The sequence below is a fragment of the Camelus ferus genome, chromosome 24 (genome assembly GCF_009834535.1).
Source record: "Camelus ferus isolate YT-003-E chromosome 24, BCGSAC_Cfer_1.0, whole genome shotgun sequence".
NCBI classification, from domain to species: domain Eukaryota; kingdom Metazoa; phylum Chordata; class Mammalia; order Artiodactyla; family Camelidae; genus Camelus; species Camelus ferus.
The window spans coordinates 897,345-912,583 of record NC_045719.1 but is presented as its reverse complement, the minus strand read 5'-3'; the positions used below and the strand labels follow the sequence as shown (position 1 = coordinate 912,583).

The 15,239-nt window shown below is 51.3% G+C and overlaps 1 protein-coding gene across 10 annotated transcripts in view; it reads left to right on the top strand.

Annotated features, from left to right (window-relative positions):
- Positions 1–15,239, top strand: part of PRELID3A (PRELI domain containing 3A) — a 37,655-nt gene that overhangs the window by 20,915 nt on the left and 1,501 nt on the right. For 4 of the 10 annotated variants that reach the window (XM_032467200.1, XM_032467199.1, XM_032467205.1 and 1 more), the window contains 3 exons: positions 484–638; positions 965–1,067; positions 14,238–14,309. In XM_032467200.1, coding sequence (XP_032323091.1) covers positions 484–638; positions 965–1,067; positions 14,238–14,309 — 330 coding nt within the window. Of the gene's footprint in view, positions 1–483; positions 639–964; positions 1,068–1,942; positions 3,461–14,237; positions 14,310–15,239 lie in introns of those variants that run through there. The other 6 variants (XM_032467206.1, XM_032467202.1, XM_032467198.1 and 3 more) reach the window with 3 other exon arrangements.

Below are 15,239 nucleotides of genomic sequence, written 5' to 3'. Positions count from 1 at the left end.
CGTTTTCAGTCCCACGTAGTAAATGTGTAGAAGACGCACACGAGGACGTGAACACGGCTCCCAGCAGCCGCTGGAAAAAGGCCCTGCCCTTCCCTCCTCTCTCGTCTCCCAGTTAAAAGGTGTATATTGGCTGAATGCAAATTCAGAGACCGCGTGCTGGGAGCACGTGCGCTCCTGGTCTCCACCTGCACCGAGTCCGGAAGCCCCGCAGGTGCTTCCGCTTCTCCATTCCCGTCACGTGACGCGCGCGCGGCTCGCTCGCCTCCTCCCCCGGCTCCTCCCTCCAGAAGCTTGGCGTCTCCTGCCCCTGAGGTCTGGCGTGGCGGAGGCGCTCGTAAGACCTTTCCTGAGCCTCTTCGGCAAAAAAAGGAGGAAAACCTCACAGCACTGCTAGGGGCATAAAGTGACAGCCGGGCTCAGGCGTGCGGGGCGCGCGGGGCGCCGGACCCGTCTCCCTGGGCCTTGGTGTGTCCTCTGCTCCAGGCAGTGCGGGAGATGGGAGACTTGGGCAGTGGTCTGGGGAGAAAGGCAAGAGACAGAACCTGCAGCGCTGTTTCCTTCCCGAAGCTCACACTCACAAACGTGGTGTCGGTGAGCGAGCGGCTGGTGTACACGCCCCACCCGGAGAACGCAGGAAGGTAAGCGGGCGGGGGCTGGGGGAGCTCGGGGCCGGGGGGCGGGAGCTCTGGGGTAGGGTGGGGGGGACTCAGGGCGGGGAGGGGTGGGGGCCGGGGCTGGAGGGGGTCCTGGCCGGGGAGGGGCCCTCCGGGGGGTGCTCTGTGGTCGGCGTGGGAGGTTCCGGAGTCGGCGGTGGCGGGGGTTCCGGGCCGGGGAGGACCCAGGGCGGGGGTGCCCGGGGCTGGAGGGGGTCCAGGGTCGGGGTGAGGGGACCCAGGGCGGGGGAGGGCGGCCCGGACCAGGGGCGGGTGGGTTGAGCCCCGCTTCCCGCTCCCCGCTCCCCCAGGACGGTGCTCACACAGGAAGCCGTCATCACCGTGAGGGGCATCGGCCTCGGCAGCCACCTGGAGGGCCTGATGGTCAACACGATAGCGTCCAACGCAAAGAAGGTAGGACCCGCAGCCGCGGCGCGTCCGTCTGGGGAGGGCTGTGCGGGCCGGACCCGCCTCTGCGCCGCCCGCGTCGGTCCGAGGGCGGGTGTTCGCGAGGCGGGCAGGACGCGCGGGGTTTCAGCGGCGTCGGGTGGCTCCGGCCGGGCCTCTCCCCCGCGGAGTCTGCCTGGAGGCCGCGGCCTCCCTCGGGCGGGACGTGGGAGCAGCTCCGCGGAGGGGCCGGGCGGAGGGAGCGCGGTGTCAGGACTGGGGGTCCAGGCGGCCCGCTGTCCGCGCCCCCACCTCGATTTCTGGTCAGAAGAGGCTCTCCCTGCGGGGCGGTGGGAAGGCGCCTCCGCCGTCCGGCCTCCCTCCCGCAACTCGGGTCCCGGCGAAGCCCGGAGCCCCTCGCGCGGCGTGTGGGCTCGTGGTCTGTCGCTGGCCGTCCGCCTGTTTCTAGAGCGCGCCGGGTAGAGGAGGGGCGGTAGCTCGGCCCCGGGAGTCGGGGCGCGCGCCTCGGCCACACCGCGAGCCCGGGCAGGTGCGCCAGGGTCTGAGCCCTGGGAGGAAGGAACGTCCTGGGAGGCAGGCAGCCCGGTGAGGCCAGAGTCGCCTCACGCCTCCCTGAGAGAGGTCGGGAAACTCAGGCCAAAGAAGGTCCTTCGTTTCCCTTTATTTCGGGGGCGGCGTGTGGGGGGCCCGCGGGGGGGCCTGGGCGGCGGCGGCCTGGAGAGGGGGCGGAGGGGAGGTGGCGGTGGCCCGGGGAGGGGCGGGCCCGCGTGGCTCCAGCCGGTGCGGGAACGCTGGGCGGACCCCGCGCCGCCTCACTTCTGCGGCCCGGAAGCCGCGGCGGGACCCGGCCTCTGACCGCGGGCCCTGCTGTGTCGCTGCAGGGCTGGGCCGCCATCGAGTGGATCATTGAGAACCCCGAGCGCGCGGTGAGCTAGCGAGGCCTGCAGCCCCGGGCGCGGACTCGGGCCGGGCCCGGGGCGGCGCTGACCGCGGGCAGGGCGCCGGAGGGCGTCCTGGAGGCCCGTCTCCTCCCGATTCGCCGGCCGGTTGGCGGCAGGACTTGCGCCCCTGCGCCGTCTCGTCCGGCAGGTGAGGCAGCTGAGCGTCCGCAGCGCGGGGCGCGCGGGGCCCGGGCCTCGGAGAGACTGATGAGTAGGAGCGGACGCTGTGAAGGGCCGGCCCGACGCGGGGAGCTGGTAACCCGGCGTCGGTCCAGAGTGTCCGCCTGGTCTGCACGTCGGGGCTGCAGCGGGAAGGCTTCTCCCCGAGCTTCACGGACGCCCCTGGTTCCCAGGCCGAGTGGCCGGAGTGTGAGCGCGGACTCCCCGCCGCCTGAGAAGGTCAGAGGTTCCTGCTCCTTCCGTTCGTTCAGGGAACGCGGATACTCCTGCCTTCACCTCCTTCCGCTGTCTGTCTGTCTGCAGCACGTGTGCACACTTGGCCTCCGGGGTCAGCCCTCTTTAAGAACTTCTTGCTGATTTTCCTTGAGCCGCTGGAGCCTAGTTTTGCCAGAGGCCTTCACCTTGAACCCAAGGTCACCATCTTCTTCCTCGGAGGCACCACTAGGGTGACAGGCAGAGCGCCTGCCTGCTGAGCGCCCTGCTTGTGCACGTGTTGTGTGGTTTGTGCGCCATGCGTGGTTTGTGTGTGTGGTGTGTGTTGTGTCTGGTGTGTGTGGAGGGGGTGTGTTGTGAGTGGTGTGTGCTGCATGTCTGTGCGGTGCGGTGAGTGTGATAAAACACTATTTTGGCAGTAGAAAGAGAAATTCTAGAAATATCCTAGGAGCAGTGGAAAGGAACTTCCCCCTGTGATGAAGGGCAGTTAGGAGAACCCCCAGCTTACACCCTACTCAGCGGTGGAGGCTGACATTCCTCTAAGATCAAGAACAAGATGAGGATGCCCACTGTCACCACTGCTATTCAACATTGGACTGGGCGTTCTGGCCAGATCAGCTGGACAAAGGAAAAGAAATAGGCATCCAAACTGGAAGGGAAGTAAAACTCCTGCCTTTTTCATGGAGGACGTCCTGTGTGTGGACGATCTCAGAAGCCCCACAAGAAGGCTGATGAGGGGAGTCGGCAAACACGGGGTGCAGGACCAACACGTGAATACTCGTGTGTCTCCTAAGTAGCCATGGACGATCTGAGAAGGAGATTAAACATCCAGTTTACAACTGCATTCAGAAGAATGAAACACATAGACAGATACAAACTACTGTACACAAAACAGGTAAACAGTAAGGTCCTGCTGTACAGCACAGGGAACTACATTCAGTAGCTTGTCATAAACCGTGTGGAAGAGAATGTGTGTGTCTGAACCCCTGTGCGGTACACCAGAAACTGACAGCTATGTAAACCAACTAGACTTCAATTAAAAAGAATAAAACACATAGAAATAAATCAAGACAATGGAGAACTTGTACATTAAAAATTACAAAACATACTGAAAGAAATGAAAGGAGATGTAAATGAATGGAAAGACATCCCTTGCTCGCAGAGTGGAAGACTTCATATTGTTAAGGTACTACCCAAAACCTTGTACAGGGTCAATGCAGTCCCTGTCAAAATTCCTACAACTTTTTTTTTTTTTTTTTGAAATGGAAAACTCAGTCCTCAAATTCATATGGAATTATAGGGACCCTGAATAACCAAAACAATATTGAAATAGAAGAAAAAAGTGAGAGGGCTCACACTTCCGTTTCAAAACATTTTTTTCCATTTTTTAAAACCATTTATTTATTTTACAATATCATATTTTTAAAATTGAAGTATAGTTGGTGTGTATTACATGTTACAGGTGTACAATGTAGTGATTCATGAATTTTTACACGTTACACTCCATTTATAGTTACTATAAAACCCTGGCTGCGTTCCCCATGCTGTCATACATCCTTGTGGCTTACTTTATACCTGAGAGTTTGCACCTCTTCCTCCTCCCCTCCATCTTGCCCCTCCCCCTTCCGTCCGTCTGCCCACTGGGAACCACTCCTCCCTTCTCTGCATCTGTGAGTCCGTTTCTTTTCAGTTATATTCACTGGTTGGTTGTATTTTTTTAGATTCCACGTATGTGTGATGTCTTACAGTGTTTGTCTTTCTCTGACCTATCTCACTCAGCATAACGCTCTCCAGGTCCATCCGTGCTGTGCACCAGAAACTAATACAACATTGTAAATCAGCTGTGCTTCAGTTAAAAAGCAAACCACCAAGCAACCCACTTAAAACATGGACAGAAGAACTGAACAGACACTTTTCCAAAAGAGGAAGTGCAGGTGGCCAACAGGGATGTGGAAAGTTGCTCAGCATCACTAGTATCAGGGAAATGCACATCAGAATCACAGCGAGACACCATCTCACGCCTGTCAGAATGGCCATCGTGGAAAAGAACACAAATAACAGATGTTGGCAAGGATGTGGGGAAAAGGGAACTTTGGTTGTACACAGTTGGTGGGAATGCAGATCAGTGCAGCCACTGTGGAAAACGGAATGGAGGCTTCTCAAATACCTAAAGACAGAGCCACCATATGGTGGCTGGCTTTTTTCTGTTCTCCAGTGATTTCCACTATGTCTTCTAGCTCACTGATCCACTCTTCTGCCTCAGTTAGTCTATTCTTGGTTCCTTCTAGTGTTACTCATTTCAGTGATTTTATTCTGCAACTCTGGGTATTCTTTATATTTTCCAACTCTTTGCTAAAAGCTTCGCTCTGTGCATCTGTACTCTTGAGTTCTCTGAACATCTTTGCCAAAATTACTCTAAACCCTCAGATAGATTGCCTGTCTCCTCATTACTTGTTTCTTCTGGGATTTTATCTTGTGCCTTGGCCTGGGAGAGTCCTCTGCTGCCTCATGTTGTCTGTCATTGTATTTGTATTTTTAGGTTGGTTACGTTTCTCGACCTTGGAGAGGTGGCCCTCTGTGGGAGACGTCCTGTGTGTCCCAGCAGTGCACTCCTCTCTCGCCACCCAAGGGCCAGGGTGCAGCTGGTCCCAGTGTAGAGTCTGGCCTGTGTGTGTGTGTGGATTCCTTCCACAGGCTTTGGGATTACTATTTTCTTGTTTCTGGTACCTGCCCCTGGTGGATGAGGCTGGACTAGAGGCTTAGGCAGGTTTCCTGGCAGGAGGAGCCGGTGCCTGCCCGCTGCTGGGTGGAGCTTGGTCCTGGACCTCTGCTGGGTAGGGCCCTGTCATTTGTGGCTCAGGAAGTCTGCCGATGGGTGGGGCTGTGTCCCCACCCTGTATGTTGTTCAGCCTGAGGCTTCCCTACAGGCTGTTGGGTGGGGCTGGGTCTTGGTGCTAATGATCCAGGCAGCCTCCAGGAAAGCTCATGTAGATGAACACTCCCAGAATGTCTCCCACCAGCTTTTTTGTCCGCTGAATGAGCCGCAGCCACCCCCTATGTCCCCAGGAGAACTTCCAGAACCAGCAGGCAGGTCTGCCTCTGCCCTTGGACCTGGTGCACGCAAGACTCTGCTTGCGTCCCAAGAGAATGAAGTCTCTGTTTACCCCAGTCCTGTGGGGCTCCTGGAGGTAAACCCCGCTGGCCTTCAAAACCAGATGTCCTGGGGTCTCCTCCTCCTCCCGATGCCGGGTCCCCGGGCTGGGGAGCCTGACGTGGGGCTCAGAAGTCTGTCCTGTGGGAGGGCCTCTGTGACAAATTCTTCAGCTTGTGGGCCGCCCCCCCGGGGGTGTGGGGCCCTATTATGCTGTGAATACATCCCTCCTACCGTCCCGCTGTGGTTCCCTCTTTGTGTTTCCAGTTGAAAAAGATCTTTCTTGCTACGTTCCAGTTTTCTTTTTTTTTTTGATGGTTGTTTAGCAGTCAGTGATGGTTTTGTTGTAGTGGCGAGGAGAGGTGAGCTCCTGGTCCCGCTACGCTGCCATCTTGACTGAAATTCACTCCCCCATTTCAAAACTTCTTACAAAGCCACAGCGATCAGAGCATTGTGGGACTGGCATACAGACAGACATATCGACCAGCAGAATAGAACTGACGGTCCAGAAGTAAGCCCGTGTATCTGTGGTCAGCTGATCCTGAACAGGGTGCAGCATGACTCACTGGGGGAAAGAACAGCCTTCAAAACTGGTGCTGGGCCAAGTGGAGACCAACATACAGGAAGATGAAGTTACACTATTACTCGCACCACGTACAGAACTAACGTGAGGGATCAAGGCTTAAACGTAGGAGTGAAAATTGTAAAACTTAGAAAACACAGGGATAAATATTCATGACTTTGGATTTGGCAGTGGATGCTCATGACAACGAAAGCATGAGCAACGAAAGAAAAACCAGATACACTTGACTACATTCAAATTAAAACCTTTCATGCATCAAAGGACGTCATCAGTTTCCAGAAAGTGAAAAGACAGCCTACAGAATGGGAGAAAAACTGCAGACCACGCATCTGATAAGGGTCAGCTGTCCAGAATGTGTGAGAACTCACAGGGCTCCGCAGCAGAGACAGACGCCCATCGATAAATGGCCGAAGGATCTGAACAGACATTTCTCCACAGAATATACAGAAGGTAACAAGCATTGGCAAAAATGTGGAGAGACTGGAGTCTGAATTCGTGCTGCTGGTAATGTAATACGGTGTAGCCACTCCATTCTTAGTTCTGTAACCAAAAGTTTCAAAACAAGTGTGCAAATACTTGTAGTGGAATGAGGATAGCAGCAGTTGTCACACTAGCTGCCAGGTGGACACAACCCATGTCTCTCAAGTGATGATGGATAAACAGAATGTGGTCTCCACACATGGTGGACTATTACTCAGCCATGAAAAGGGATGAAGTACTGACACCTGCTGCAGTGTGCATGGATCTCTGAAACATCATGCCGAGTGACAGAAGCCAGACACAAAAGGCCCCGTACAGTATGAGTCTACGTGAACGCAGTGCCTGTGCTGGGTGAGTCCACACAGACAGAGGGCAGCTGGGTTGTAGCAGGGTGGGGATGGGCACAGGATCTCCTTTTGGAGTGATGACACTGTTTTGGGGTGATGAGAATGTTCTGGGTGATGAGAATGTTCTGGGTGATGAGAATGTTCTGGGTGATGAAAATGGGGTGATGAGAATGTTCTGGGTGATCAGAACGTTTAGGTGATGAGAATGGGGTGATGAGAATGCTTTGGAACTGGATAAAGGTGATGGGTGGACAACAGCCACTGAATTGTACACTTTATAAAATGGTTAACTTTTGTGAACTTCACCTCAGTAAAGAGGGGGAAATATAAATAAATACACACGTGAGCATTCATAAAGCTGAGACATCCAAGAAAACATCGCTGTGCTGGGAACTCGATGGTCCCTGCGGTTCTGGTAATGATTTCGGTGCTGATTTCCCCACCGTCCCCCCTTCCCCGTTTTTCTGACACCCTCTTAGTCTTATGTTAAGCTGTCTGGATTGATTTTGCAATATGCTTATGTTTTCTTTCCTCTTTGTTCCACCCTCTGGGGGATTTCCCGGACTTCACCTTCCAGCTCCTTTGGTAACTGTCAACTGGGCGGACTGTTCTAAATCTCGGAGTCATCCCTGTATGTCATACCATCCTGTCCTTGCATCCAGACGTGGTCCCCTCCGTCCCGTCTCTAGAGATGAGCGTACCAGGAGCGTTCCCATGTCCCTTCGTGCGGGGGGGGGGGCTTCCGGGACACTCTTCCCACTGACACCCCATGAAGCATCGTCCTCCCCACTGTGACACTCTGGTCCCACAGCTTCTAGGTAGCTAATCCTGGAGGTAATGGCCTAAAACTGGTCATGGAGGGAGTTCTCTTCTAGCGGGAGGTGTGGAAATCTGTCATTGTGGAAACCGTGTAAATATTTTTTAAAATCTACACGTTTTTATTGAGATGTAGTTGTTTTACCACAGTGTATGTTTCAGGTGCATAACACAGTGATTCACAATTTTTAAAGGTTATATTCCATTTATCGTTACTATAAAACACTGTGTCCCGTGCTACACAGTACACCCTCGTGGCGTCTGTCTTATATGTGGCACTGTGTTGACCCCCACCCCTGCCCGACCCCCTGGTAGCCTCCCGTTGGCTCTCGGAGTCTGTGAGCCTGTGGGAACCACACTTTTGGAGCAGGGATGAGAGTGCAGACGGGTAGACTCTCTGGAGCGCTCTGCAGAGGTTCCTGCAGGTTCTGGAGGAAGGGAGCGTCTTCAGGGCGAGGGCAGTTGTCAGTGTTTGTCAGTTTTGTTCACTCGTTCAAAAAACCAGCTCTTGGTTCGATTGATTTTTTTCTATATTTTTTTCAAGAAGTTTTCATCTATTTTTAAGAGTTTTAAATCAAAATATATATTGAATCTTGTCAGATGTTTATTTACCATTTATTAAGATGATCACGTAATTTGCCCCTTTAGATTTTCTTAACATAACCCCATACTCAGTGATAAATGAATACTGAACCATCCTTAAACTCCTAGTATGATTCTTCGTGCTCTGCACTGTATTTACAATGTTTGGCTCTGTCTTGGTATCTGCCAGTGCTCTTATTTGGGGCAATTCTCACTGGGTTTTGGTGCCAGTATCATGTTTGATTTATGTGAAAGTTTTTAGAGGATGTTTTTATTGTGTTCTAGAACAAGGTAAGTTATAGTGAAATAATCTATACTTTAAAAATTTGATAAAATTTCCTAGTAGAACCACCTGAGTCTGATAATTTTTTTGTTTGTTTGTTTTAATAATTAAAAAATTTTCTTCATTGAAGTACCGTCAGTTACAGCGTGTCAGTGCCTGGTGCACAGCACAGTGTCCCAGCCATGCAGGTACATACATGTGTTTGTTTGCGTTTTTTTCATTAAAGGTTATTGCAACATCCTGAACACAGCTAGCTCACCGTGCTGTTCAGCAGAAATTTCTTTAATCTGTTTTTATTTCTAGTGGCTTTGATGTGTAAATCTCAAACACCCAAATTTATCCGTTCCCACCCCCTTTCCCCAGTAAACACAGGATTGTTTACTGTGTCTGTGAGTCTGCTTCTGTTTCGTGGATGAGTTCATAATGTCTTTTTTTTTTTTTTTTTTTTTCCTTTAGCATGTGGTGTTTTTCTTTCTCTTTCTGGCTTACTTCACTTAGAATGACCATCTCCAGGTCCATCCATGTTGCTGCAAATGGCATTGTTTTATTCTCTTTTAGGGCTGACTAGTATTCCATTGTATAAAGATACCACAGCTTCTTTATGCATTCATCTGTCGGTGGACATGTAGGTTGCTTCCATGTCTTGGCTATTGTAAATAGTGCGGCTGTGAACACTGGGGTGCATGTAACTTTTCGAATTACAGTTCCCTCCGGATATATGCCCAGGAGTGGGATTGCTGGATCATATAGGATAGGTCTGTTTTTAGTTTTTTGAGGAATCCCCATGCTGTTTTCCACAGTGGCTGCACCAAACTGCATTCCCACCAGCAGTGACAGAGGGTTCCTTTTTCTCCACAGCCTCTCCAGCATTTGTCATTTGTGGACATTTTAACGATGGCCATTCTGGCTGCTGTGAGGTGATACCTTATTGTAGTTTTGATTTGCATTTCTCTGATAGTAAGTGACATTGAACATTTTTTTCATGTGCCTATTAGCCATTTGTATGTCTTCATTCGAGAATTGCTTGTTTCGGTCTTCTGCCCATTTTTGGATTGGGTTGTTTGTTTTTCTTTCAAGTTTTGTTAGCTCTTTATATATTCTGGAAATTAAGCCTTTGTCAGTCACTTCATTTGCAAGTATTTTCTCCCATTCTGTAGGCTGTCTTTTTGTTTTGCTTATGGTTTCCTTTGCTGTGCAGAAGCTTATCAGTTTAATCAGGTCCCATTTGTTTATTTTTGCTTTTATTTCTGTTGCCTGGGTAGATGGCCCTAGGAGAACAGGGCTAAGATTCACATCAAAGAATGTTTTGCCTCTGTTTTCTTCTAGGAGATTTCTTATGTCTTGTCTCATATTTAAGTCGTAGAGCTATTCTGAGTTTATTTTTGTGTATGGAGTGAGGGAGTGTTCTAGCTTCTCTGACTTACATGCTGCTGTCCAGTTTTCCCAGCACCGTGTGCTGAAGGGACTGTCTTTTCTCCACTATATCTTCTTGCCACCTTTGTTGAAGGTTAACTGACCCGAGGTCTGTGGGTTTATTTCTGGTTGCTGTATCCTGTCCCACTGACCCATTATGTCTGTTTTATGCCAGTGCCACCCTGTCTTGATGACTGCAGCTCTGCAGCACTGTCTGAAGTCTGGGAGGGTTATTCCTCCAGCTTTGTTCTTTTTCTTCAGTATTGCTTTGGCAGTTCTGGGTCTTTGTGTTTCCGTATAAATTTTAGGATTGTTGGTTCTAGTCCTGTGAACAAAGACCTGGGTGATTTGCTAGGGGATCGCACTGAATCTGTAGATTGCCTTGGGAAGTACGGCCATTTTAACGATACTGATTCTTCCAATCCAAGAGCACGGGCTATCTCCATTTCTGAGTCGTCTATAATTTCCTTAACCAGCGTTTTGCAGTTCTCCCTGTGGAAGTCTTTCACCTCCTGGTTCACATTTATTCCTGAGTATTTTGCTATTTTGGATGCGATTTTAAAAGAGACTGTTCCTTTACTTTCTTTTCCTGCTAATTCAGTTGTCAGTGTCAAGAAATGCGAGTGATTTCTGCACATGACTCTTGGGTCCTGCTACCTTGCCAAATTCTTTTACCAGCGCTAGTGGCTTTTGTGTGGCACCTTTGGGGTTTTCTATATATAGGATCATGTCATCTTCATGTAGTGACAGTTTTACCTCTTCTCTTCCAATTTGGATCCTTTTTATGTCTTTTTCTGGTCTGACTGCTGTGGCTGGGACGTCCAGTCCTGTACTGAATACAGGTGGTGGCAGTGGGCATCCTGGTCCTGTTCCAGTTTCAGCGGGAAGGCTTTCGGCTTTCACCGTGGAGCACTGTGCTGGCTGCAGGTTTGTCATAAGTAGCTTCTGTTATGTTGAGATATGATCCCTCTGTGCCCACTTTGGTAAGCGTTTTTTCTGAAATCACGAGTGGGTGCCTAATTTTATCAAATGCTCTCTGCAGGTATTGAGATGATCGTGTGATTCTCGTCCTGGGTCTTGTGGACGTGACGTACCACACTGACTGACTTGCGTGTGGTGAGCCGTCCTTGTGCCGCTGGGAGGAGCCCGGCCTGACTGTGCTGTGCGCCCTTCGTGTGCTGCTGGTGCTGCTGACGCTGTCGAGGGCGTCTGCATCCCTGCTCATCGCCGATGTGCTTTCCTTTCTGGGTGGAGCCTTTGGCATTTGGCGTCAGGGTGATGGTGGCTTCCTAGAGTGGGTCTGGGAGTGTGCCCTCCCCTTCAGTCCTCTGGGAGCGCTTGAGAAGGACTGGCACTAGTTCTCTGCATGGTGGGTAGAACTCCCCAGGGAAGCCATCTGGTCCCGGACTGTTGTTTGCAGGGAGGCTTTTTCTTGCTGATTCTGTTTCACTTCTAGTGACTGGACTGTTCAAGTGATCTTACTTCTTGATTCGGTTTCGGTGGACTGTGCGTTTCTAGAAACGTGTCCATTTCTTGTAAGTCGTCCCATTTATTGCTATAGTTGTTCATGGCATTCTCAGGGTTTTTTGTGTTTCTGTGGTGTTGGTTGTAATTTTTCCATTTTCATTTCTTATTTTATTGATTGTGTCTTCTCTTTTTTCTTCTTGGCGAGCCTGGCCAGAGGTTTGTCAATTTTTTTGACTCGTTCAAAAAAACAGCTCTTGGTTTGATTTATTTGTTTTTTTAAAAAAATCTCTATTTTACTTATTTCCTAATTGGGGCTTTAATGTTTACAATGACTGGTGAGAGTTTACAGGGAAAAGGCAGGCGGGAGGGAGTGAGCGCACCCTGCGGGGGTGCTGAGGGGCTTTCTGGGCTAGATTCTTCCTCGAGATCTGTGCTTGTGTTTCGCTCTGTGCAGAGAAGTTCCTTCGGGCAGGAGTTGGCAACTAAAACCTGTGAGCTGGGATTAGCTTCTCCATTTTTAAAGGAGTTGTCAGTAAACCCCTCCCCGCAGACAAGTCTGCACCAGAGACTATTAGAGGCCGGAGAAATACTTAGTGGCTGGCCCTTCGCACGAGAAGTTTCCATAAAGCCAGCCCCCTTCTTAAAAATCCCAGTGTGTCTTTCCACTGACATACTACCCCCGCCATTTCTCACTGGTGCCACTTCCATTTCCCACATACGGAATCTCAGTTATTTGAGACTTCTGTCCCCTCCCTGTCGCTGCAGCCATTTGGAAGCCGAGTCTTGCTCTAAAGGGTCTCAAGGTCAGTCCTGTGTCTCCTCACTCCCACCACCCCAGTCTGTTTCAGGCGCTTACTGACGCAGCCCCCACGCCGCACGCGTCCTCCTCCACCGAGCAGGACAGCCCGTGCGGGGCGTGACTTCCCAGGCCGTCAGGGAGACCTGCTTGGGGGCCAGCCGGCTGCCGTCTTGGAAGCTGAGCCGCCGGCCCCAGTGAGGCCTCCAGCTGACGCCACCACAGCAAAGACCCAGGCCAGAACCAGACCCGCCCGGGAGCGCGAGGCAGGGCACGGGTACTGATACTGCTGTTACGAGCTGATGCGCCCCCGTGTGCTAACTCCAGGCACCTCTGAACCGGCCTCCCTTTCTTTCTGCTCGACTTACTGTCCAATTACTCAAAAAAAAAAAAAAAAAATCCTGTCGTAAATCCCCTTCTCCTCATTCGTTTCTGGAGGAAGTCAGAACCGAGGCCTCGGCCTGGTCCGGCCGAGCCTGACGCGAGTGGCGTCAGGCTGCACTCTGGGGGTGCTGGGTCCCCCCGCCCGGAACCCACGCCGAGGTCTGCTTCCTCGAAGGTGTTCTTCACTGACACCAGCTCATGACTTACTGTAAATTCCTTGAGATTTATATTGCTTTGGACTATTTCTTTTAACTGTTGAGGTCAGCATTGGGCCAGTGAGAGTTCTTCATGAGCTAATACGAGACCTGTACTTTGCGTGCACAGCTCTGCCCGACCCCGAGCACCAGGTGACTTGAGGGCTGTATTCAGAATCGCAGCCCTCGGGGGGAGAAGCAGGTGGACGCTCAGCAGGGTCCCGGGCCCAGCACAGGAAGTGGCGTCCTCGGCTGTGCTGCTGGGCTTGTGGTCTGACCTTGGGCAGGGGTCACCTTGCTGTCCTACTTCACTGTAACAGGGGGTCTGGACGGCACTACTTCAGAGCTGAGTATTAAAGGAGACCATGTGGCTGACGGTGCTTCGCACGGTGAGTGCCTCACACCCGCAGGCCCAGGCTGGGCCTTCATGGTGGCAGACGCCCCACTCCCTTTTCCCCCGCCGCTCGTTTACAGAAAAGCGTTAGTCTCCCCCAAGTTCCAGAGGGCAGGTTTAATCAGAGAAAGGAGAAATGCAGAAACAGGGAAACAGTCAAGCAAATAATAGTTTAGCCGTGAAAACAAATTGAAGGACCTTTCGTTCCTCCGCAGGGGCTACAGATCACATCCTAAGCCACATCCTTGAGCTTTTCTGCAGATGCGAAACCCCCACCAGGTGAAGTTGGCCGCGTGCCGCCAGTTAGCACGTAGACCCCAGACGGGTTGGATCCAGTGGCTGATGTGGCCTTCCCCCAGTTATTCACCCCTCACAATCCAGGGGTGTCCACGAGCTGATCAGGCCCTCTGCAAGCTTCACACCTAATGCTGCCTTTAAAAACCCTTGTCTGAAAGCCACTGGGGAGTTGGGTTATTTTGAGAAATAGCTGCCCATTCTCCTTGGTTGGCCCGTGGTGGGCGCCTGCAGTAAATGCTGCACCTTCCTTCCCCACAACCCGAGGTCAGTGGGTTGGCTTTACTCTCATTGGATGAGTGGACCCAAGTTAGTTGGGGGCAACTCTGATGACCCAGATGGGCCTCCCACCCCAAGGGGACATCTTGCCTATGGGCCCCGTCTCAGGGGCAGCCCCAGTGCTTACCACTGACTGGAAGCCGCTGGCCCAGGGCCCACTTGGTCCCACAGTGAAGGAGACAAGGCTCTGGCCCTGGTCTGGTCTGGCCTGTGAGGCAACTCTGGTACGTGGTGGGCCCTCCCGTGTGCCTGCCCCGGAGTGTTCTTCCCTGCTGGCTGGCCTGATTGGAGTTTTCCTTTTTGGCGGGAAAGACATCCAACTTGTCATCTGGTTTTAAGTGGGATGCCACTTTAACAAGATTTTCCCTTCTGGGTCCAGGAGGACCTCGCTCTTCCAGACGGGCCGAGCAGCCCCTGGAGAACTCCGTCAGACGCCCGTCTGGAACGGCAGGTAAGAAACTGCAGGTAAGACAACGCCTGCCTGGCTCTGGTCTGGTACTGGTAGCGCCGGCCGTATGAAAGGGAAGCGGGGAGCTGGCGCCTGTTCCAGCTGCTGGGCCCCTGGGGTGTATTGTGCAGAACTGGCAGATCTTTAGTTCTGCTCCTATGAAGAGAAAGAAGACTGTGTTTCTGAGACAGTGTGGCCACAATGTTCTTTAGACTCTGCAGAAAAATTCCAAAGCTGGTTCTTTTTATTGCTCAGTTAGATAAAAGATTTTTTTCAAAATTCTGACCCAGAGAGAACAAAGGTATTTCTAGGAGAAAGCTTGAACTTATAACTCTTATGTCCTCAGAATGCAGATACAGCCCACAAGGCCTGAGACTCCAGCCTTGGGTCAGTTACTTAATAGAACCTGAAACTGAAAGACAAAAAGGGAAAGGAGACTTTAAATTCAAGGGCGTAAACTAAACTTATTCCATGTTATTTATAATAAACAAAACTTACTTATGAATCAGACATTGTAAGACTCATTAATTTATAACGTCTAATTCATGACTAAGCTGTTCGTTTTGGGGGGGAGGTAATGAAGTCTATTTACTTATTAGTTTTTTTTTTTTTTTAAATGGCGAGGATGAACCCAGGACCCCATGCCTGCTAAGCGCACACTCTACCACTAAACTGTGCCCTCTCCCCCGACTGAGATTTAAAATGAAGCTATGAGGGCTGTGATTCGGTGGATATGTAAAACTGCATTTATAAGTGAGCTCTATTATATTTACTTAAGGGAGGTTAAATGCTTTATAAATTCTCAGAAATACAGCAGAAACTGTCACATGATCTGGGGAGTATTCAGAATTAATGTTATTAAAGTTAACGTTTGTTGATTTAATACAGATATGTCTTTAGAGGCATCAGTAGTAAGTCTGATACTTTTACTGT